At 43.0% G+C, this 23844-nt stretch overlaps 1 protein-coding gene across 1 annotated transcript; it reads right to left on the bottom strand.

The window, feature by feature from the left end:
• Positions 1-13228: 13228 nt before the first annotated feature.
• LOC308334566 (protein rapunzel-like) lies at positions 13229-15976 on the bottom strand (the record flags this gene model as incomplete). The annotated part of the gene is made up of 2 exons (XM_080791366.1): positions 13229-13332; positions 14800-15976. The coding sequence occupies 2 exons, from the start codon at positions 15974-15976 to the stop codon at positions 13229-13231; spliced, it is 1281 nt and encodes a 426-aa protein (XP_080647492.1).
• Positions 15977-23844: the final 7868 nt, after the last annotated feature.

The following is a 23844-nucleotide window of genomic DNA, read 5'->3' on the forward strand; positions in this document are numbered from 1 at the left end:
ATAGGCCTTAAATTCAAAATCATTTGCCAATTAAGTTATTATATAGCCGCGGCCCGCGTGTGCACTTATACTTGTGTCTTGTAGATCAGTTAAATGAGTGCATTTAACTTCTAATAATCTATTCAACGCGCTTAAACGAACAATCAAACACGCACGCGTGAGCAAGGCAGCAAGCCATGCTCATCGGTGAGTGTGGGGACTCTGCATGCATGGGAGCTGTTGTTTTGGCAAGCGAGTTGAAGCGACACATGTGGTAAATCAAACTACTATGGGAAACGAGGCGCAAGTGTCCAGGTATATAGCCAGGTGTGTAAGGCGATCCGTTTGCAAAACAGCCGTTAGAAAAAACCAAAGTAAGCCATTATGTCTGAGGCTTTCCCTGAGCTGGAGACTGACACATGAGCAAACATTAGCTCAGATTGGCCATCAACATTGTTGGGATAGTCTTTTACAAAGGGCCGTCTGAGACTTTGAGGAAATCGCCAAAAGCCCCATTTTCTGACTTCCATTGTCTGTTGTGTGTTTTCTGTTTGACAGGGATAGAATGGCGCTATTAGAACAGAGTGGCAGCAAGGTCTCCAACTAACAGCGAAACGAGATCGGCATAGCCCTATTAGTCACTGCATGTCAGTGCAATTGCGGGGAAAAAAAACGTTTACTTTTTTTTTCATGTCAGAGACACCCAAATTAATTAACAAGGCTACCCTGAAAACATTTTGTGGAAGAGACCCAAGTCCAAGATTTTCTTAGATAAATATTTCCCAAAAATCTTCACTTGTATAGTTTTTTATTGTTGCTCAAAACGCTTACAGCCTATAGCCTAATTATAGGCAACCAAATACAGGTGTGGAGGTATATGGAATAGAGTAATTATTGCAGGAAGTGCATTTTAATAATTTAATTATTTTAGAAATAATTACAGGAATTTCAGTGTGTGTGTGTGTGTGTGTGTGTGTCAGTGTGTGTGTGTGCACACGCCTGTCCGTCTGTGTACAGCTAATCTCCGGCACCGTTAACCCGGTCAATGCCAAATTTGCACACACACTTCCTGGATGCCAACGATGAACCTCTGTCCCAAATTTTCCAGAACGCCCTGTTATAGCGCCACCAGGAGGCCGACTTTTGAAAAACACTTTTTTTTTAACATTACTCCTCCAGAATCTGTCCAAAAATCCCGCAACTCGTTACACACTATCTCTATAGTCATGTTTTCGAAGACAATTAAAAGCATGATTCCCTGCTTAACTTTGTATCTTATATGAATACAAATAAGATGTAACAACCATAGATGTTGAAATGCTTTTGGCCTATGTGAAAATAACGTTTGAAATGTGAAGCTAAATATTTCAAAGAAATAACTGCAGTCCTCTCAGGCAGGCGAACCAATTGGAAATGGCTAACCACGATAAATATGTAAATAAAATAGAAAGAGAAACATATGGCAAACCACTCCCTGCTGTGGTTATAGTAAAGTAAATGTACTCAAATGTTTCAAAATCTTATTCGATTAATGGATTTGTGTTGGTGTGTCCAGAGCTAAGGATGAACCAATGTGCAAGCATAGACAGTATTCACATTGACACACCAAAATCTAATGAACACATGCAGTCATTATTAAATGGATCAGCTGCAAGCTGTGTTATCAACACAGTGTACTGGATGTATAATATAAAGACTATGTTCTTTCCCCCTCTGCTTTAGTTTTAGTATTTTTGAGCGGTGCAACCATAGGGTGCAGCACTCCAATGCCCAGCAATGTGTGTCCCTTTGTATATACGTGTATGTATAGTATGTATGTCTGTGTATACGTGTATGTACAGTATGTATATACGTATGTACAGTATGTATGTCTGTTTTGACTTTGGAGTATACCAACAGGTGACAAAGTGGTGATGTTGAGCTTCACACTGTGCACAGGTGCATGATGGGAAGCTGCGTTTTAGCAGCCATTGTGTGATTTCGGGTGTGAGAACAGCGACAGTATATATATACAGGGACCCCCACACAATAATTCTGTAATTTCTCAACCGTTTCGGACGCGGAGCCCCGGAGCGGCTCGCCGGAACTGGGCCGGCCCCCTGGGGGCGTGTCTGGGGACCCCCACATGGAGTTGCACCAGTCACTTCACACAGGTGTGAGGACAAAAAAAAAAAAAGCTGCTTGAAGCTACACAATGTGTGGCAATGTGACACGTTGTGAGTTGGTATCAGTGATTTCTTTTTTAAATAAATAAAAGCTTTAGAAAGAAAAAAATGTCATGCCCTAAACGGAGAGGCCAGGTTGAAAGTTTAACATTGTGACTCACCACTTGTCTCCTTCCTGTCTGACAGAAATGTGAGAGAGAGCAAATAAGGAGGCAGTTTGGCCTGAGCACAGCAACTCAGTGTCTCCATCAGTGATGTTATCGGCATCTCTGCAAGCCAAGCGTGCTCTGAAGATGTCAGATAGTGTGTTTGGTGCGTTTAGGTGACGCTAAGTAGCAAAATGATCTTAAATGGCAGTAATCAAAGGAGAAGATAGTGAGTGAATAGTGTGTGTGTGTGTGTGTGTGTGTGTGTGTGTGTGTGTGTACTTGTATTACTGTACAAGTCAAGTACCAAATGCCTAATGTGTGTAATTTCGTTGTGAGGACAGTTTGGTTCACGCAACAAAAAATGGCTGTGTTCAAAATGATCTTTAGGGTTTACACTTAGGAAAAGCCTTATAGGGTTGGGATTATGCCATATTTTCACACTGGTGTCGCACACCATATATGAATATATTATAAATTAATTATTTTATCGTTGCTGTGCAACTAATAGCCTACAGGTTAGGGTTCAAAATGCATGGCATTAATCTTTATAAAATTGCCGTCCTAAACCCTTTACAAGTACTCCTAAACTGCATGTCAACGTCCTTGCAGATATATTAATACTATTGTGTGTGTGTGTGTGTGTGTGTGTGTGTGTGTGTGTGTGTGTGTGTGTGTGTGTGTGTGTGTGCGTGTGCGCATGCATGCATGCGTGCATTATGTGCATGCGTGCATTATGTCACATAATGCATGCATGCCTGTAACCACATGGTTTGACATGACTGGCTCACTGACACCATCTCCATAACGTCTAATTATAATCCATGTAGCTAACAGTACAGAAAGGCTTTGGTTTGAGTTGACATGCTACATGTGCCAACTGATAAAATACTGTCTAAATGGGGACGTTGTTTCACCTGAACGCACTGCTGGAATCCCAGTGACGAGTTTAATCTGTCCCATGTTCCATGGACCGGTGCCAAGATTCTCGGGTTTGTATCGTTTAAAAAAAGACAACGTTTCGATGTAAGGTTACATCGAAACGTTTTTGTTCTGTGCTTTGCACTCTGTGACCTAAATAAAAAAGGCTCAAGGGACTCCATAATTCAACAACTGGGTTAACCTTTGATAATAAAAGAAGCAACCCTACACAGTGCCGAATCAACCCCTTCGAGGGCCCTGGCGCTACACCAAATCAAAGGGCTGCGCCAGTGCATGTGATTCGCGTGCGTAACACAATCAAGAATGACACTTTTTGCATTTGCGTGCTCAGTTAATGAACGTGCGCGTGTTCAGCGCACCGCCAGAACTATCAAGCTGCTCCCAGTTATAAGGCTGCTCCCCGACATTGGAAACTGCTATTTTTAAGTCTCCTCCCGTGCACCAAGTGGTTAAGAAACTGTTGGACGACCAAAAACACTAGCTGGGGTTCCTGTGTTGCTTTACAAATTGGTGACCTATGAATATGGTTTTGACAGAAGCAACAGCAGGTACCTAACCCAAACTAGCAAAAATAGCAGATGTACAAGCTCACAACGTGTCACTTTGCGCCACGTGGTGAGTTTGTGAATGTCCTATTTTCACTATACTTAGGGTTAAGGTCATCAGGTAGCTGATGAAGGTCGTTTAGACTGAAACGTTGTCACTTTGAATAAACCGCTGCTCTGTGAAGACAGTGTGCGGGACCTCTTTCTTCTCAGCCGTTTGTTTTATAGCTACTTAAACCCTCTAATCTTAGTAAAACGGACCCGAGTTCTAACTGTACTTGTACTTGGCCTATAGGCATGCATGCTGGGGGTTCAAGTGGTTAATCACAAATTCCATCTCGGCTGTTTGAACGTCTTCCATGTTGTTACCACACACCCTGCAGAAACTGCACCCATAACTGACCACACACACACACTTTGCCCACCAACGAGCAAAATGTCTTTTAGTCTCTCCCATCAGCACTGCTTTTGTTGTCTCGTTGATTGCGGCTTGTGATAGTACGATGTGAGCAATTGCATGTGAGTGGCGAGCACACACACACACACACACACACACACATTAAATGACTTTAATCAACATTAAATTAACTTTGTCACTCACTTTGCCACTCGATCTGCACTTCACTTTATGCATGTGCATACCCTCTAATAGTCCTTTGAATAAAATTCCATTTAGTTTTAGAACTTTGTCATATTTTAGTAATCTGAAATGTTTGTTTTAGTTGACTAAATAAGTTTAAATCTACTGTTGATTTAGTCGACAAAAATGCATTTTGGCAGGCCATGATGACGTTGAAATGCCTGATTTATACTCAGCTGTGTGCCAAAAAAAGCAGATCTACAAGCTCTGCCAATCTAGCTTGTAGATCAGCTATTTCCGGAGAGTGACACCTGCACACAACGGAGCATAAAAATGATTAGTCTTAGTTCTACTGGAGCTCTTCTCTGCTATAGTCCCTGCCTAACATATATTGTCAGCATATTCGGTCAGTCTTCATTTATCTTTTATTAGTGAAAAGATATAGTGGACAAAACATTTTGTTCGCAATAGTTTTAGTCGACCACATTAACACTGCTCGGGAGCAGCTTTGCCTTTGGGGTTCAATGTCGTGCTCAAGGACACTTGGGGATCGAACCAGTAGGCCTTTGTTCCCAATCGGCCACTCTACCCCCTGAGCCAGCGCCGCCCCATAAGCATTGTGTTCCCAGTACACATACAGATTAAAGAAAAGGATAAAACAGCATTAGACCGTAACATGTCTGCCCAGAGAATGTAATCGCAGCCTCCGGTCAGAAGCTGTGAGCAATTATAAGCTCAGAATTAACCTGATGGTCTAAAAGGAGCTCAATAGCAGTGGGCGTTGGGTTCTCTGGCTTTCAACGCGGGCAGAAAATCGTGGAAGGAGTCGGCACTTAAAGTGATACAATCAGTGTGTGTGTGTGTGTGTGTGTGTGTGTGTGTGTGCGCATGCACGAGCGAGAGAGAGAAAGATACTGGAGAAAGGGATAGTAGCAGATAGCAGAGATTGATAAGAGAAAGTGAGAGAGAAAGAGGGCTTTTAGGTTAATATGTTAGTATATGCATGCGTGTGAGAATGTGCTATATGCCTTTTAAATTACTAGGTAATTAGGTTTTTGCAGTAAATGATCTATCATCCTATACATGCAGACCATTATAAGACATTCTCCATTAAAAGCCACTGTGACCGGACCCACATTACAGGGAGCCTAATGAAGGTCAGAGGTCATGGCTTTATAATGTGGTACACACACCTTTCAGACGGAGAGGCCGGCACCTTCAGTGCCGTTTCTACGGGGGGGCACTAGGGGGCACTGCCCCCCCAGATAGACTTTGTGCCCCCCCAGTCCAGAACCCTACCCCACCATTATTTTTAATGTTTTACAGGTTTAAAATATATATAATGTGTTATTTTCATGTTCTTTGTGTTTATAATAAATTTACATTTTCTAATTAATTCATAGTAATAAAAATGCAATAATAAAAAGTACACTGGCACCTAGTCGGTGCACCTAGTCGGATTCGTTTTGATGCAGCGCACCAAAAGCTACGTCATTACCTGTGTTGCCCTTAGAGTATAGGTGTTGCCACGCAGGCCGGGTCAATTCAAATATTTTCAGACTTCAGTCACAGTGAAAACAAACCCAAACCGGTAAAATTTTATCATGGATATTAGGAACTGGCTCAAAGCCAAAACACCAAACTCTATAAACCCACCAGCACCTTCAGAAAGGCAGACTGATGACGATACTGAAACCAACGCCATGTCGCCTGTTGTTGTTAATATTGCGGGGAGTCATTCGAGCACCGAGCACTACTAAATGCACAACGAAATTCGGTCGTCGGATCACATTACTGGGGGTTCGCGAGTGTCGGATAGCATTATTCCAGTGAGGCAGAGGGCTGCTGTTTAACTTCCACAGCAGCAGCTCAACTTTCGGACCTCCACCACCACCGCATGCTTCTCCACCAGAGAAGCCAGAGGTTCTGGCACACCGTCACTGAATCAGGTAAAACGGGACAAATACCCAAGTAGCCTTCATAATGGCAAACGCGCAATCTGCAGACGCGCAGATCCCCCCCCCCCCCCCCTTTGCCTCCCGACATAAATACACTATATAGACTTGTTGTTTTTGGTTGGTGCATAAACTTTTACTCATATTCCCCTACCGTGGAGATGGCCACATATAAAAGACACTATAAGCCTAAATGCTCAACTATTTGTTGGTGATTAATGGTTGGTGCATAGGCTATAGTCTTTTTTTTCTACTTTCCTCCCGCCGTGGAGATGCTCATTGTGTTCATTGTGTTGTTGGTGCGATGCGATCGTGTTTCCACATGACAGTATATAGGCTATGTTTGTTTGTTTGTTTTGTTGGCTACAATAATTAGGCTATATTATTTGTTTTGGTGTATAATTGGAACCTATACTTGTAGCCCTTCTCCAAGCCTTTTGTGTTGTTTTATTGTATAGGCCAATGTGAGAGCTTAATTGCTATATATGGATGTGAACTTGAAAAATCAAGTGCCCCCCTTGGAAATATGAATGCCCCCCTGCTGATTATTCCCTGGATACGGCACTGGGCACCTTGACTCCACCATGAAACATGAGAGCCAGTGGAGGGAAGTTAGTAGTTAAGTAGATGTATTCTGTATCAAGTACACTGTACTTCCAATACAATTTTGAGGTACCTTTACGTTACAAGAGTATTTCATGAAAAAAAAATATATATATACAGTCATCCACTCTACAACATATCCTAGCTAAAAAATTACTCCACTACAATTATCGGACAGCTATATAGTTATGCAGATTTCGATGATTCAAATCTTTCAGTACATTGACCACCGTTTGAATTTTGTCCTGGACACAAGGACCAGCAACATACATAAACAATACAGTACAAAACAATATGGCACGCGAGTGGACTCGCCCTCCAGCATAATGAAACCAACAAGAACAGAGGGGGAAAAGCGTGCAACAGTCAAAGCATTTATCTGCTCCTTCGAATAGACAATTTATATTCAAGTCGCCCTGAAGCATATAGAACGCGTAAATAAACGCAACACATGGAAAGCTAGTGCCAACAAAAAGCTATACGATTACGTTCCCATTGAAAAGTGAAAACCATTGCAAAAAGACGGCCACATACTAGTAGGCAGACACTAAATTGCATGTGACTGTAGCCGAACACATTTCACATTGCTACTTTAATTAAAAGTAAAAGCAATCCGAGTTGTTAGGTTGTAAAGTTCTAACTGGAGCCACAAACCACCAGGAAACAAGGATTTGGAAACAATTATCCACTTTATTTTTGGCTGGATAAAAATAGTGATGGACATTTGGTTTTAAACTTTCACATGATATGATTTGCCATGGTTCCACATATATTTAGTAATTTCCTAAATAAGTCAAAAGACCCATTCAAATCCATCATTAATTTATAGATTCCTAAACATAATCCACATCACTGGAAGTAAAGCACTGGAACTTACATTAAACCAAGTTCAACAGATGCATGGCAAACAATAGCAACACACAGCAAACAAACAGGCCTGCTGTGCATGTGAGACAAACTCCAGGCCTGTTTGTAGTAGTAAGGAGGAAGTGAGAGGGAGGCACACCACCACATGAGGTTCCCCTGAAACATGTTGGTGTCTCCTTGTGGAGCGGAGGAGAAGTGAACCTTGTCGTTTTCCATCACAGTGTCTGGGGTGCGGTCCCTTTCAGAGGGAGAAGGCCTGCACCTCGACTCCACCGTGAAACCCGAGAGCTTCTTGCTGGAAGAGGCCCCCAGCTCTCTCCTCTACACCCCAAACTCAGATATTTTAAAAGCCTCGCTGCTCCTTAATCCCAAAGTCAAACGGTGGGAGAGTTTGATGCTGTGAAGACCCAGATCCTCCTGACGACATGAAGGTGGAGATTAGGAGATCAACAGGAGGACACACTTAAAGATCTGCTGACGGACTGAAGAGAGGAAGGGACACGAACAATGGAGATTAGCTAGATAGCTACACAGAGAGAACCGGTTTGTCAGGGGTTGGGTCCAGTTATCCACATGAACCCTAGCATATCTATAGTCTTCTATCGTTCATAGCAGGTGGACATTCAGCAAAAATAGCCGGTCTACAAGCTCAATACAACGTAACCCAAGCCGCTGAGAGCTTGTAGATTGTGTTTATATTCGCTATTTGACATACACCAAAGTATAGCGTTTAAAGCAGTTAACCCGTACATGGATTGTAATGTTCCATTATGTTATGTTCGTTTTAATGTAATATATCAAGCAGTAACTGTATTAAAAAAAGTCTAAGAATTGCTTTTGGCTGTGTGATTCAAATTGAACAGATCGGAAACTGCGTTCAAGAAACCTTCCCGCAAACTTTGGCAAAGCATAGCGAATGGGAATGTATGAAAAATCCAACCCGGCATCTCCAGAGATAATGTGTACCGATTTGTGTGACGCATTTTGGAGTAGAACGCGTAGCAGGAGAAAAACGCAAAGTGTGTTTTGAAGGAAACGCAAAGTGGTGTGAAATCTAGGTGGGAAAAGTTGGGGTCTATATATAGGGGAAGTTCTGTCTTGAGGCAAGGAATCCACGTTTTCTTATCAGTTCCAAGAGTTATAGGCCAAAACTGTTATAGCGCCACCATGAGTTTGCTTTTAATGATTTGGCATAGGTTCCTCTTGGCTCTTGCCTATACTGGGGAAGTGTGCATGCGAGTTAGCTGGAGATTACTTGTTCACGCACGTGCGCACACACACACACACACACACACACACACACACACACACACACACACACACACACACACACACACACACACACACACACACACACACACACAAACACACAGGAGGAGCCCGCCTCCCGCACAGGCAGTGCCAGTGACCGATAATGTCGCCACAGTGTTTTGGATAAAGGACACAGCGTTTCCTCCCCGCACTGCAGGAGTGAATGGACGATGTGAACAAACTATAGCATCAGGTATAGATGTATCTGGAATCTGGATGCGGGTGCATTGAGCAGCGAGTGGGCCTCGGGGATGTTTACCCCATGTTGCAGTCAGCCTTCCCAACCTGGGTGGTACACATGAAGAGGCTCAGGCCCCCATAAGATAGTGCTGTGGGTGTGAAAAAGACTGAGTGGCATGTAGGTGGGGCATGTAGATTGTGGAGTGGCCTGTACAGCAGCCGGGTGGGAACCGTGAGGGTCCCGGTTCGATCCCGGGCTCCCCTGGAGTTAGTGACGATGTGTCCTTGAGTGAGACTCTTTCTAGTGTGGTACGAGGTGTATTTCCGTAGGATTTTTTTGCTAAAAGTGATTTTTTTGCTTTTTTGGCTTTCATAGGGACCAAACTGTCAGAAAATGATGGGGTTCAAATTTTCCCGACCCCCACCCCTTATTTGGGGGGTCATATATTTTGGGACCTCCCATAATATTACGCCAGACAATTAATGTCCGATTTTCATAATATTAGGGTTGTTTTATAGGTTTTTAAATATTCTGAGTTGATTTATTATTATTACACTTTGAAAGTAGCCAGAATAATCTTTTCTGACTTTAGGTTGGGGTCTTTCTTCACCGGGACCCCCCGGACTCATCTCAGTACTCATTACATTCCTCGCTCTGCTCCTGTTCCAGAACAATGTCAAATTAGATAATACTTAAAGCATTAAAAGCTTTTGTAGCTGGGCACTGATTACAAAAATGAGTAGTAGTTAATACAGGGGGTCTTCCACAGGGGGCCGGGACTAGTTTTTCCCCTATTCTTGCACCCATATATACAGATTTGCAAGTATTTCGAATAGTATTAGAATATCTTGCGTTTATGTAAAGTACTTTGATAGTTTATTAGTATTCTACCATTATTGTTGACAGATGTTACTGCAGGTAATAAAGGTATTGCAACTTCTCACTTTGGGCACGCAGAATGTGTCCATTTATTTCACACACTGCACTCACACTAACAACACACACACACACACACACACACACACACACACACACACACACACACACCTATCCTCTTAAAGAGCCCATGGTCAATTATGCCTACAATACATTATTTGCAGGATCTATTCATCTTCGTCATCATCATCTTGAATGTCCTCCCTAATAGTGTTGGGACCGTACCCAAGTTCCCTCAGCCCTACGTTCCCTCAGGCCTATGTTTCCCTCAGCCCTATATGTTCCCTCAGCCCTATATGTTCCCTCATTCCAAAACAGGGGGGGGGGGGGGGGGGGGGGGGGCTGTAAGGCATCGATTATACTATAATGCTACCCATACAGTAGTTCACCCTGCAGCAACAGAACACATTACAGATACCAAGTTACAGCAATGACACTACTGCATGGGGTCTAGTCTATCTACTTTGTTATAGCAAATGCTCCACAACAACACAGTGAAACAGTGAACAGTGAAACATTCCTTAAACAGTACTTAATTATCCGTTTTGAATCTCAGGTATGTTTCCATTGCATAGTTGTCTCATCAACCTAGAGTACACACCTTAATGAACTGACACCAACTATTTAAGCTACGTTGACAAACACAAAACTAGTTTAGCTTGTAGAACATCCTGTCTCCTCATGTCCCCAAGTAACACTGTCATCTGAAAGGCCATCTGCAATAACCTAATATTAAGTATACTGCGCACCCATTCACCTTTGCAGCTAAGTGTCCCTTTCTCGGACTGCAACTGTAGCCTACTTACTGTATAAGACGGAAGACCCATTTATTGAAATCCCAAACATGGAATATACTTGGACCATGCATTATGCCACATATAATGCCTGTCTGGACGGCCACCTGCCAGTATACAGTGGATAACTTCCCAGTCTTTCTGGGTAAGTTGGGTGACTATATAGCTATTTTTACCCTGAAATCCCAATTTTGGGCCTGTCATTATAGGCTAAGAAGAAAGGACAATTGCTGATCTACAAGGTCACAACATGCCGTAATGTGTTGTGAGCTTGTAGATCGGCTTTTCCCCAAAAATACGTTTTGATAAATGACTTATTTTAAAATGTGTAGCGCAGTGGAATAGAGTAGACACTATGACACGTCAAGAGTCAATTAGTACTATAGGCTATACATTTGTGTTCTGGTAATATCATTGATCACTTGTTTTGCATGTCCGTGGCAAAAATAAAATATTAATGGAAATGTCCATCACATTCACAAGCTGGCAAAGTGATTTCCCCGGGTGCAGATAGCTGCTGTATTATCATGGTTATTGGTGGTGGTGGCAATATTAATAATTTTAGTCTGAATATATCAAATCCTGTTTTGAGGATCACACAAGAATAGCATCACTTTATGGACAAAATAACACCCAAAAGGGTTCATAATTTCAGTCTGCTTGAGGTGTAATGCAGCTTTAAACAAAATATCAGACAGTGGCACTGGTACATATCTGAACTCATCTTCTCACAGTGCGTGTCAACCACATAGCCGACATTTCTCAGCTTCAATTATGTTTTTCATACCAATCGTTGCATAGAAGCATCATGGTTTTGTTATGCGTACACACCCATGGTACTGTGCCAAGAGAACTCACAAATCAAACGCACGTACAGTACACGCAGTCAAGTTGTCTACAGTCTACCGATGTTAACCATCTCAAACCCACACCCTAACCTCCCACGGGGAAGCACACCTAAACTGCGGTCATCCTGTTCAAGAGCGTTCATTTGGGCAAGATAGTCGAGCATATTTAAGGAGATCACGAGCAAAGAAATACTTGATGAGTTCCTCTAAGGATGACAAGTAGCCCTCCCAGTCACCTGACCGACAACAGAAAGATATTCTCCCGATGTGCAGGTTGGTGCCTTATTTGCATGGTTTCCTCCGCCCAGGGGAAACTCAGAACTTCAACACACAGGTTGTGAGACAATATTTGACCAGGAGTATCTGGTTGATTCAAATACTGTGAGTAGTTTATCCACCACTGCACCTCTGTCACCCCCATGATCTACGCACGCATGCGCACACACACACACACACACACACACACACACACACACACGCGCATGCACGCACAAACGCGCACACACACACACACACACACGGCCTGCATGTGGACCACACAGGTCAGGGCAGAATGTCCTCTCCGCGTCTGTCCATCCAGCAGTTTAAAGGCTCCCAGAGGAAGTGGCGGAGGTCGCGAGGTCAACAACGGCAGCCAGCGGTCTCGACGAGAACTTTGGACTATTTTCAAAATAAATGACAAGCTGATGGAGGCGGTGAGCGAGCCTCGTCAGAGCCCGTTCTCAGAAACCCTTACAAAATAACTTTTAAAACAGAACTTTGTTTTGGGATGAAAGTCGGTTAGCCGCATGAAGCGACTCTGGGATAGAGAATGGAAAAATGGAAAAACTCCTACAGAGGTTAAACATCATAGAGTTACAATTCACTTCCTCTTAGTTTTAACCAAGACCGTAATTACCAATGTCAGATAGTTGACTGAACAATCAACATGTAAAGTATCCATTTGAAATTTGAATACTTCTGTTGATAATCTACGATCATATCCCTTTCAGCCTTCCTATATTAAAACTTATATATACACACACGCAGGTAGTGCACTATTCTATTCTGGGGTGAACATTTGGTGAAAATAGACGATCTTCAAGCTCACTGATCAGCCATTTTTACAGATAAGACTTGGTGTAGAGGGAAAAAGGAGGGGGCCTTGTATTGACCCCTGGGGAACTCCAGTCATTGAAGTATAGAGTTTAACCACTTGAACCCCAGCATCCATATTCCGGGAGGGGGGGGGGGGGGGACGGGGGGACATTAGCCAAAAATAACAGATCCCCAAAAATAACAGATTCTCAAGCACACAACGCTATGCAACGTGATGCGCTGTGAGCTAGTAGATCAGCTATCTTTTTGTGCAGGATTAGGCACTACTCCGTGGCTCGCTAGGAAGTGTCCGATTGGCTGACATTGGCACAGAAGTAGCCTTTGCCTCCGTGTGACCCCTGGTGTTGTCTGTGACCTCTCCGTGACCGCTCTGTGCCCTCGGCTGGGTCATCACGGGAAGGAAACAGATGTCGGGAGGGTTTCTTTATGGTCGGGATTCCCCCAGCACCCGTTCCACATGTACTGTTTGTTTTTCAAGAGCTGCTCAAGGTTCACAAGTGGACCTGAATGGGTTGCATCATGTCAGCAGAGGAACACTGGGAAAACGCCAAGAACCTTGTATGTTCGGTGTGTGTGCGCGTGCACTTACCACTCGCTTTAGTATCATATACTAAACGAGTGGTTCAGGTCCATTGATTCAGGTCCATTCCATGGACCACCTTTGGATAAAACTTTCATTCCATACAAGGACCAAAGAGTCTCATTTCAGTCTCCTACCGGATACACGGCTGGTAATCAAATTATTGGCTTAGGAATGCAACAAAAACATCTCTGTGAATTCAACTCCATGGGATAGGTAATCAATAGAAAACAAGAATGACTCAGTCATAACTGCCAGGTGCAACAAGCTCTTGTAGCGGCCATTTTCATTCATTTCCTACGTTCTTTTGTTGCTTCACTCACTGCGTTTTGTGAAAATAGCATTATAGCGTTTGTTCACCACCAAGTGACCACAGACAAACACAGGCCAGGGAGGAGGGCTTGTACAGTACAGTACAGTACAGTACAGTACAGTATACAGCACAAGTACAGTACAGCACCACTAACTTCAGACAGGTCTGATTTTACCCCCCTCTGCCTCTTTCCTGTGATAAGACTCCAGTGTTGATGGTTGGGATTCTGAATTCTCAAATAATACTCCCCATGGCCATCTAATTAGTCCAATGACTCAAATTAGCCCAGAGCTGCAGCGTGTATGAACTTTAACTTTTTTTGTTGTACATATTTGTAAATTGTAAATGCCATTACTAAACAGGTTTTTTTTCTCCACTGCTAGTATGTAGGACTATTACAATTCATATATATATATATATATATATATATATATACACACACACACACCTAAAAAAAAGACCTTAAAATTATCATACATTTCTTTGTATTTTCAGTTTGTATTTATTTGATAGACAGACCGAGCTGAGCAGATTGATGCGGTTTCACTACTTTATTGTTTGTATACATAACAAGAACACATGATCACATTATACACTTACACACACACACATATGAGGGCAACCTGAGTGTCTTCAGTTGGCCCAAGTTTCTTGTTGGCGTTTCTCATGTATATATTTTATTTTATTTTACCACTTTAGGATTCAACACGGCAACAAATAACTGTTGATTATCAACGAATACAAAAGAACATTTCATAATTGTCTACATATTGTTGTATCTTGTACTCAGGGTTTGTGGATTATATTACCAATTTGGTTTAGCCACTTGAAATGCATGTCCATCATTTATTAGATAAAGCAGCTTCCATATAGTTACATATATTCATTAGTTCCAATTACAGCATGTTTAGGCCTCCCCATCCAAGGGCAGCAGCAGTCATACCAGACAGACAAACGCGTTTCGGCACGCAGGCCTTCGTCAGTGTCAAAATTGTTGCACTTGCACCTCCGCAGAGCCTCCTCCATCTTCTCCTGCACAGCCTTCATCTTCTTGGACCAGTCCTCCATCAGTTCTTCTTCATCATCTTCAATGATAGCAGCGTAGCCCATGAGGGCGATGAGGCCGATACAGAAGAGGATTTTGAGACGGTCGCAGAGACGCTCCATGGTGGGGAGGTCGCCCCGTGAGTGCTTCAGGTACACTTCCAGGATTGGTTGGCTGAAGAGTTTACGCGTGCCTACCACACCATCGTAGAGGGTGTGCAGGTTCTGGTCACCGAGGTTATTGTTGCCGTAGTAGCTCTCCTTAAAGTCATCCTTCTTTCTGTCCCGGTGCTGGGAGGGTGCCTCCAGCATCTCCATGTACTTCCGGAACTGGTTCTTCAGGTTCTGCTCCACATTGAAGTACTGGCCATCTAAGGTTTCCTTCTGGATCTGCAACAAGGCGCTGCTGTTCAGCTGGGACAGCTTGTCAAGGGCACGGTTGATCGTGCCAAACTCACGCTTCAGCTTGCGGATGTCTTCATCGTCCACGTGGTTCAGCACCAACCGGATAAGGGAGCCAGCCAAACCGAAAATAGGGTTCACACAGGCTGCTGCTGAAGAGATGTAAGAGACATATTTCAGTACCTTTACCAGGCCCTCCTTCACCTTGGAGCCATCGTCATCAATGATCTCCTGGCAGCCGGTCCCGCCGATGAGGTGCGCCTGGTCCACGTGTCCCTTGGGAACGCTGGGGTCTCTCGCGTTCTTCTCCACGTGCCGTGCAATCTTCTCCTCCAGGTCCGGGGCATTCACGCCCTCGTACCGGTCCACGCGGAGCCCGTCGCGGAAGAACAGGAAGGTGGGCGTGGCCGAGACGCCGTGGAGCGCCGCCATGGCCTGGCACGTCTGCAGGTCCACCTGGAGGAAGGAGACGTCCCTGTAGCTGCTGCTCAGGAGGCTGACCGCCGGGCCCACGCGGACGCATGGCTGACAGCCGGCCATGGTGAACTGGACCACGGTGAGCCTCGCGCCCGAGGCCACCAGCGCCGTCTGGAAGTCTGAGTCGGACGCAATCGCCTTCACCCCGACCAGTGCCGTTACCAGGCCCTGCTGCAGCTTGGAGCTATCAGCAATGATCTCCTCTGACATGATGGAAGTCTCTATGCAGTGATGTCAATATGGAAGTATAAGAATTATTCTTTTGAATTGCACAAAGATGTCTTAATAATCCTTTATCTTCAGAATGAGCAAGGGTTTGGTCCTGGACAAGGTGATGTCTTTTCTCTCACCATGTCTCTCTCCAAAGTACCAATCTGTATAGTTTATTCTTCTTCCCACCAATCCCTGCTCTGAAACTAATTCAGCAACACTTTAGCCTTAATATGTCTTGACCAAATGACAATGACGTGAATTTGTTGCCAGATCCTCTATTAAAGGGCCGCCCTTGGCTACCTCCTGAAGATACTGACCAATCAGATTGCTTGCATTTCTTTGAGCGGACAGGCCATGTATTGAGATGCAGATGACCACTGATGACAAAGAATGCATTGAATAGTTTTCTGCTCTTAGTATGTTATTCACTTACCAAGGATGACAAAATGAAACATTTACTTACCGTATACAAAACAAAATAGAGAAAATAGTTTATGGCCTATTAAATGGTTATAGTTTCCCTGTATTTATAAATGTGATTGATTGAAATATTTATTAACAGTTTGCAGAATTACAGTACATTTCAAGCGCAACTCAATACAAAGACTGTTAACTGTGAGTGGACGACCCCATAATTACACTTGTTTACAAGAGGGTCATCTTGTTCAATTCATCAAAACATTTAGAGACGTACAAATAGACACTTCTATATAGTCAAATAACAGAACAGGAATTCATCATAAAGGAGGTAAAAAGGGGAAAGAAACTTATACAGTGAGTGGAAAAAGAACGGGGGATTCCGATTTTACGGCGGGCAGTTTCATTCACAGTTTTCACACCTAGCTAACCTCGCTAACACAGCTTGAAACAATTGGAATGACTGAGCTCGGATGAATATCAATGGTGATGGCCAGGTCCATTGTGTCTAGTCGTCTCGACCTGCTAAGTAGTCTACTGTAGGTGTCGGTCAGATGTTCTGTCTGAATAAGTCACACTGGCTGCAGCGATGCAAGGTAATGCATAATTAAACACTAAAACACTAGTGTTGTAGAATCGACCCATGTACCTGTCTAAATACTTCCTTAATGTTAACGAAGTCCACACCCACAACACCAGAGGGAGTGCAACAAACCATGTACAACCCAGATTCGGCACAAACAAGGGACTAAATTATCTTCGCTCTTATGCCATCAAAATGTGGAATGCCCTACCAACAGTCATTAAGACATGTGAATCCCTTGACTCCTTCAAAACCACTCTCAAAGGGCACCTACGGACGGCTGCAATTCGAAACTGGCCTCTGTAAAATCTGAATCCCCCCACCCCCCCCCCCCCCCTTTTCCCCTCACTGTATATGTATCTTTTCCCTTTTTGCTTCCTATATGATGAATTCCTGTTCTGTTTTTTAACTACATAGAAGTGTCTATTTGTATGTCTCTAAATGTTTTGATGAATTGAACAATGTGGACCCTGTTGTAAACAAGTGTAATGCTTAATTGGGTCGTCCACTCACAGTTAACAGTATTTGTATTGAGTTTGTGCTTGAAATGTACTGTAATTCTACAAACTGTTAATAAATATTTCAATCAATCAATCTAATTACTGGACCCTCATCTGGTTTGACAGACAGGTAGTGTGTGCCGGCAGGGTGGTGTGTGACAATCCGGTTGAAGTATACCTTGGTACGGCGGCGGCGGTCGACGGGCCCGGGAGAACAATAACGCGACACGAGACAGTATCACGCTAAAAGGTTCACAAGTGTATTATACACATACTGGAAATATATAGCTGGATCCTAATCACTTGACACAACACTTACATACTTACAACTTACAACACGACATAACTGCTAACTGCAGCAAGCTGACCTTGCTGTCTGAGATGTCTCCAGTAGCTCTCACGTACAAGTACACAGCCATGGGCGATCAGATTATAACAACTAGTATTATACTAACGCTAAAGTTTGCCCATTATGCAACTAAATAGAATACCATTTGATATACAGTATATTGTTGGCTAATATTAGGTCTACTACATTTAAGAGGTTATTTCAATCAGTTATCGCTCGCGTGCGCGACATAGCCTCACTGTTAAAAAATCCACAGCACATTGCTGACGGGTGTGGAAGAGAGTGTAGGGATCCGTAGGCTGCCCCACAGAGCGCGGGTCCCAGAAACACTGGAGGAGAAAGTGCAATAAATGCGATGCCATAGTTTCCTGCAAAGGTCGAAAAAACTGCACCAGTTGCACGTCTACATTGAGGAAACATCTCAAAATCAATCAACTATAGAGCCATGAATTAAATAAAAATCAATTTGTCTGCACTATATTAAGTTTACAACTTATAAGCAACTCAACTGCTTTTGATTTGGCTCTAAATTAACTGTTGAGAGCCCAGCCTTTAGGTGCATATATACCTCCATACATTGATTAGTTTGCAGAAAAAGCACAGGAACGTAGCCTACAGTTCAATACAAGGTCTGCTAAGAGGATTTTATAACCCAAGAAAGCAATATGGCTTGTTTCCATTAGGGTAACTGGGGTCCTTCATATTAAATTAATCTGAACATTAACAACAATATCATTATTGCAATGTGTACTGTATATTTAATATACAGTACAAATTGCAACAATTATATTGTCGTGGTGAAGTTTAAATAATAGTGCTACCTCATAATTGTAAAGTGCAAATACAATAATTGAATTTGTGTTTATTAAGTACTTATTTAGGTTAGTTATAATATAAGCATAATAAAAAAGGGGGAAAGAAATAATATTAGGAACCATTAGGAACCGGAACCGTTAAGAGGGATCCGGTAAGGATCCGGAACCGTTAAAATCCAAACAAATCTCAACCCTAGTCATTGGTTAGACATGGGTGAAGGTTAGGTTTAGGTGTGCTGCCCTGTGGGAGGTTAGGTTTAGGGTGAGGGTTTGAGATTGAGGTTGTAGTTGTAGGACTAATGACTGGTCTAACCAATGACTAGTCTAAACCAAGTACTGTCTAAACTAAGTAGTAAGTACTGCACCGGCACCCGTCTAGAGCTTTCCTCGAGCTCCAGTTCACTCATAACATTAGCTTCTGTTGCCACCTACTCCACGTTGCGGTGTACAGAGTATGGGTTTTTATGCCGTTCAGACTATGGGTTTTAAGTCTCCCAATGGCTTAGGCAGCAAATCATGAAAAAGTGTTTAGTACGTTCGTCTTTACGGTGGTCAGTAGTGGTGTGTGCAAATGTAGTCCAGGCGCTTTTCAAGCAAGTCATTTTGGGGTGAACTATGCAAAAAGTAGTTAATGTAGCATCAAAATAATTTGAACTCGAATTTGAATGTATTTGTTGGCTCACAGTGTGTCACTTCGTGCCATGCTGCAAGCTTGCACATATTTTAACATTTTGGGAAACTGTTTGGATTGATTTCTTTTCTAAGATAAATATTCTGACACAAAACCTTTTCATATGGGGATCCGTGGCCAGAATAGATACGGGGGGGTCCTTTGTTTGGAGCCCTTGTTCTAGACATCATAGGAGAGACGGGTGGCATTCCATCCTATACTGGGCAATTCACACCAGATGCTGGCATGTTCTGATTGAGCAGAGAGCAAAAAGTGTGCATGGCCTCGAAATTGAGACAACCGTACAGTACAAGTAGTTAAGTCAAAAGTTATCCTAAACAGATAACACAAAAAGCCCCAGGGGCTTGTTTCCATTGTGGTCCATTGCACTTACAATACAATGCACGTAAAGTGAAAACTCAGTAGTAGCAGCAAAAGCTACAGTAACTGGAGGGGGAGGGGTGGGGGTCTTCAATGGTGTTCTACTAAGCCAGGGCTACTCACTCAGCTTAAGATGGCTCAGGAGCCACTCAGCAACATTACAAAAGACCAAGGTTCGCAAGCTAAAAATGGCAGTAATATTTTGAAATGCTTACAGACAGACTACAGTACACGCATCTAAAAATGAAGGAAACACACATTAAAAAGCCACATTTCCATCTATCTACTATAAGGCCAAACCTCAATGAACAAAAATATTGTGATTAATGATGATGTTACCAAATCAGTCTTCATTCACAAAATGTGCAGAGAACATAATGAACAGATTATCACAGGTAAATACATAAGTGGTTAATACTCAGATGACATCAGGCCTTATCACTTGTCTTGGAACAAACAATACTATACCCACAATCTTAAAATTATATTCTTATTGGTATAACCATAACGGGCCGCGGGTTGAGTAGCACTGTGCTAAGCCCTATTGTATTTTAAGGTCAACCATTCTTTCAGGTTAGTTTTGAGTTTGGGTATAGGGACTCGACATCTTTAAGATGTATGTATCTGGGCACTGGTCCTCTGTATCTTAAAGACCAAATGCATGCTGCACTCTCCGTCTACACCACTGGTTTTCAACGTGATGTCCAGGGACCAACAAATGATCCCCATCACCTGTAGGCAAAATGATCAAACGAGCATAAGGGCTGATATTTGACCACCCCAAAAACCACTCAATCATTCTCTCTTCCTCTGTCAGCATAACAATGTCACCTGATCTAAAGTTGTGGAAAAGTCATAAAAATTCCTCACCTGTAGTAAAACGTACAGTAGCACTAATTACTAGCAGTTTAAACCAAATGAACACGGGTCCAGTTATATGATCCGACTGCAGATCCACTCCACTTCTTTAGCGTATAGCGTGACCCTCTTTGTTCTCTGATCCTGTGCCATCATCTCTGCTCCAACGCTAAGCTACCTTTAATCAACACTTTAAAAGGTTGGAAACGTGGCTCTTTATGGATTTGCAGTGCTAGAGATACTGTTAACCACTGAAGCAAGCTCAGTGGTTAACAGTATCTCAGTGTGTGTGTGTGTGTGTGTGCGCGCGTGCGTGTTTGTGCACACATGCACATGTGGGGGCATCTCATGCTTGTGTGAGATGTACAGTAAGAAAGGCAGCTCCAAAGAACAGAAACGTTTGGGAACCACTGACTAAATCAGTGGTTCCCAACCATATCTGTAAACCCAAATGTGGGTTTAGTCACTAAACATGGTTATATGAACAAACTAATTGTGCTCTTTTGACGACACTAATGATGGTATACAAAAACATATAGGAGAAGGAAGCATTGAAAACAATCCGGGAGTGAAGCGGATGTCCCGCCTCCTCCATGCTTCTGTTTTGTCTTTGCAGAGGTGTAAATCTGCTTAGTGTATACGTCAAATTAGTCGAAGGCTAGCATACTGTATGTCAATAATGGCAATACATTTTAAAGTCGTTTTCGTGACCAAAAATGACAGACGGATGACAGCTTCCTTTCTCTGCTTTCAGGAGGTGTAGTTCCAGTCTATATCGCATTTGGAGATTGTGGAATATTATTGTCTGGCATACGTGAGACTAATCAACAGCAGATGACAAGGTGACACTGTGATCCAGAGGTACATGTCACTGCTTTTAATGACGGCGCCATTTCCTCATAAACCAGCAGGATGCTAACTAAACACTGGACCTTAGATGTACGTACAGTGGTAGCCAGTTATAGCCAGTGTCACGCCCAAGTCCAATCATAGACGTATCCTTCAAGACTGGTTGATGTATGTCACATGTAGGTCACACAAGTAGACATTAAACCGTACATAAGATTGCAATATATCCCTACCAAGTAGTATAATCAAAGTCAAACGATTACAAATGGTAAATGGTGCATTTATATAGCGCCTTTATCCAAGGTGCTTTACAGAGATTGTCCATTACATTCACCCATTCACACACATTCACACACCGATGCCGGAGGAAACCAAGAGTCTTGCTCAAGGACACTTCGACACTCTGGTGGAGCCCGGGTTCGAACTGGGAACTGAGCGGTTCCCATCAGGTCACTCTACCCCTGAGCCACTGACGCCCCCTCAATTTAATGTGTTCGTTGTGAACTGAAAGCGCATTGTGTTCATTAGCAAACTGTAAAATAACGTTTTTAGGGGGGGAGGGGGGAGGGGGGAGAGAAAAGGTGGCATAAGTTAAAGTAAACAGTAAACGCATCTGATGAAGACGAAGTGATCACAGGCTAATAATCAACGTATTCAAATTCATTTATGACAACTCCGAACCAACAAATAAAAATAATAGTTGGTTAATGGTATAGTGGTGCAAGAAAAGGAGCGAGTACAATAAAAACCAACAACAGTTGGCCTCTAGTTGAGTATTTCAGTAAGTATTTTGTCTTTGCTGGCAATGCAATTGATGGGTTCGCAAGTTTGGCACATAGAAATTCTAGCAGTAAAGGACTATGCTGAAAAGGTGGACCAGGTTCAGGGTTCGATTAGAACGGATGTTGTATCTATTCTAAACATCATCATTGTAAACATCATCATTGTAAGAGTACAAGCTTGTAGATCTGACATGTTTGAAAATTCGTGAAAATGTAGCACAAATCTTCGAATATTCTTTCAGAGCAAACATTTTTAACTCGTATCTTTGCTTCTGGGGGGGGGGGGGGGGTCCCTGGAACAACATATTTTCAGATGGGGGTCGGCGTTCAATTACATATATTTTTGGGGGTACTTGACATGAAAAAGGTTGAGCACCACTGACATAGATACATTATTTAGAAGCCATTTATTTTAAGAATCGGCCTAAATGCTCTGAAAAGGCAGGTAGCAGAATGAATGAATATACAGGTATATGTATCATCAGATGGCCACCAGCTCAGCTTAGTTCCGTATAGCCATGCCCTCATCTCTGGTGTTATACGTGGAAGAGGCTGGCTTCTGAATGCCTTCATCAGTGTGGAATGCCCCACACTGATGAAGGCTGGAGAGCCGAAACGTTTGTCTCCTGTCGAACATGCAATGATAAATTATTGAAATGCAGTCTTGGTGTGAGCGACCAATTACTGTTATTTATATATGATATGATTTGAACGGGTAATGCACCTAAAGTCAGAGCGCGGTGGTCACATGAAGCGGCTTCTGAATGTGGTCATGGATGAAAGTGCTGCAGCGCTCATACCGTCATGCTGTGTGATGAGTGAGACATGAGCACACCGTGTCCCAATACTTCATACAATCTGGCAGGAGAGAGCGCTTCTTCTGAGACTCTGCAGTCTCCGCATGTATTTATTACTCATATCTGTCTGCATTTATGACACACTTAGCTCTCATTGTGATGATGTATGTGTTATAGGGAGTGGTGCATGGTGGGAGGGGGACGGGACCACCCAGCCTAGCAGTGTTGAAACCAGGGTCCACCGGGGGCAATTAAGCCGTTTCCCCAGGTCACCTAGGCCCCACTTGTTAAAGTCCTCAACCTGGATAGATGTGAGTGTGTGTGTGCGTGTGCGTGTGCGTGCCTTTCTAATTGGCAACACACCAATAGCACTACTGGACTGACCGTCTGGGCCAGTGTGAGTTCTGACAGCATCACACAAGAGTATCAAGAGTAGCACATCCTACTTTATTTTCCTACATTTCCTACATCCACAAGCTTGAAACATGGCACTTTTGAGCTACTTTAGCTGTTTTTGAATTTGAATCCTAGAAACTGAAACACTTTTGGACATATGAGGTTTCCACCCCGACAGACGATACTTGATATGTCATCCTTCTCATTTTCATTGCTCAAGCAGTTGTTGCTGGGACAGCTCTATATCATCGCTGTCGGGCGGAAACCTCATATCTCCATGTTTCAAAAGTATGTCCTAAATGAATGGTACCACTGGTGGTACTTGAGCCCCTCTGTTGGTACACAGAGGAGTCGCCCAAAAAAGAAGAAAAAAAACAGTGGAATGAAATATTTACATTACTACAGGTAGTTCTTCTGACCAAGCAATTGGTTGAAATAGGCTATCCAGCCGTGCTGAAATGAGCATGA

This window comes from Protomyctophum bolini, assembly GCF_963924005.1.
Source record: "Protomyctophum bolini genome assembly, chromosome: 19".
NCBI classification, from domain to species: domain Eukaryota; kingdom Metazoa; phylum Chordata; class Actinopteri; order Myctophiformes; family Myctophidae; genus Protomyctophum; species Protomyctophum bolini.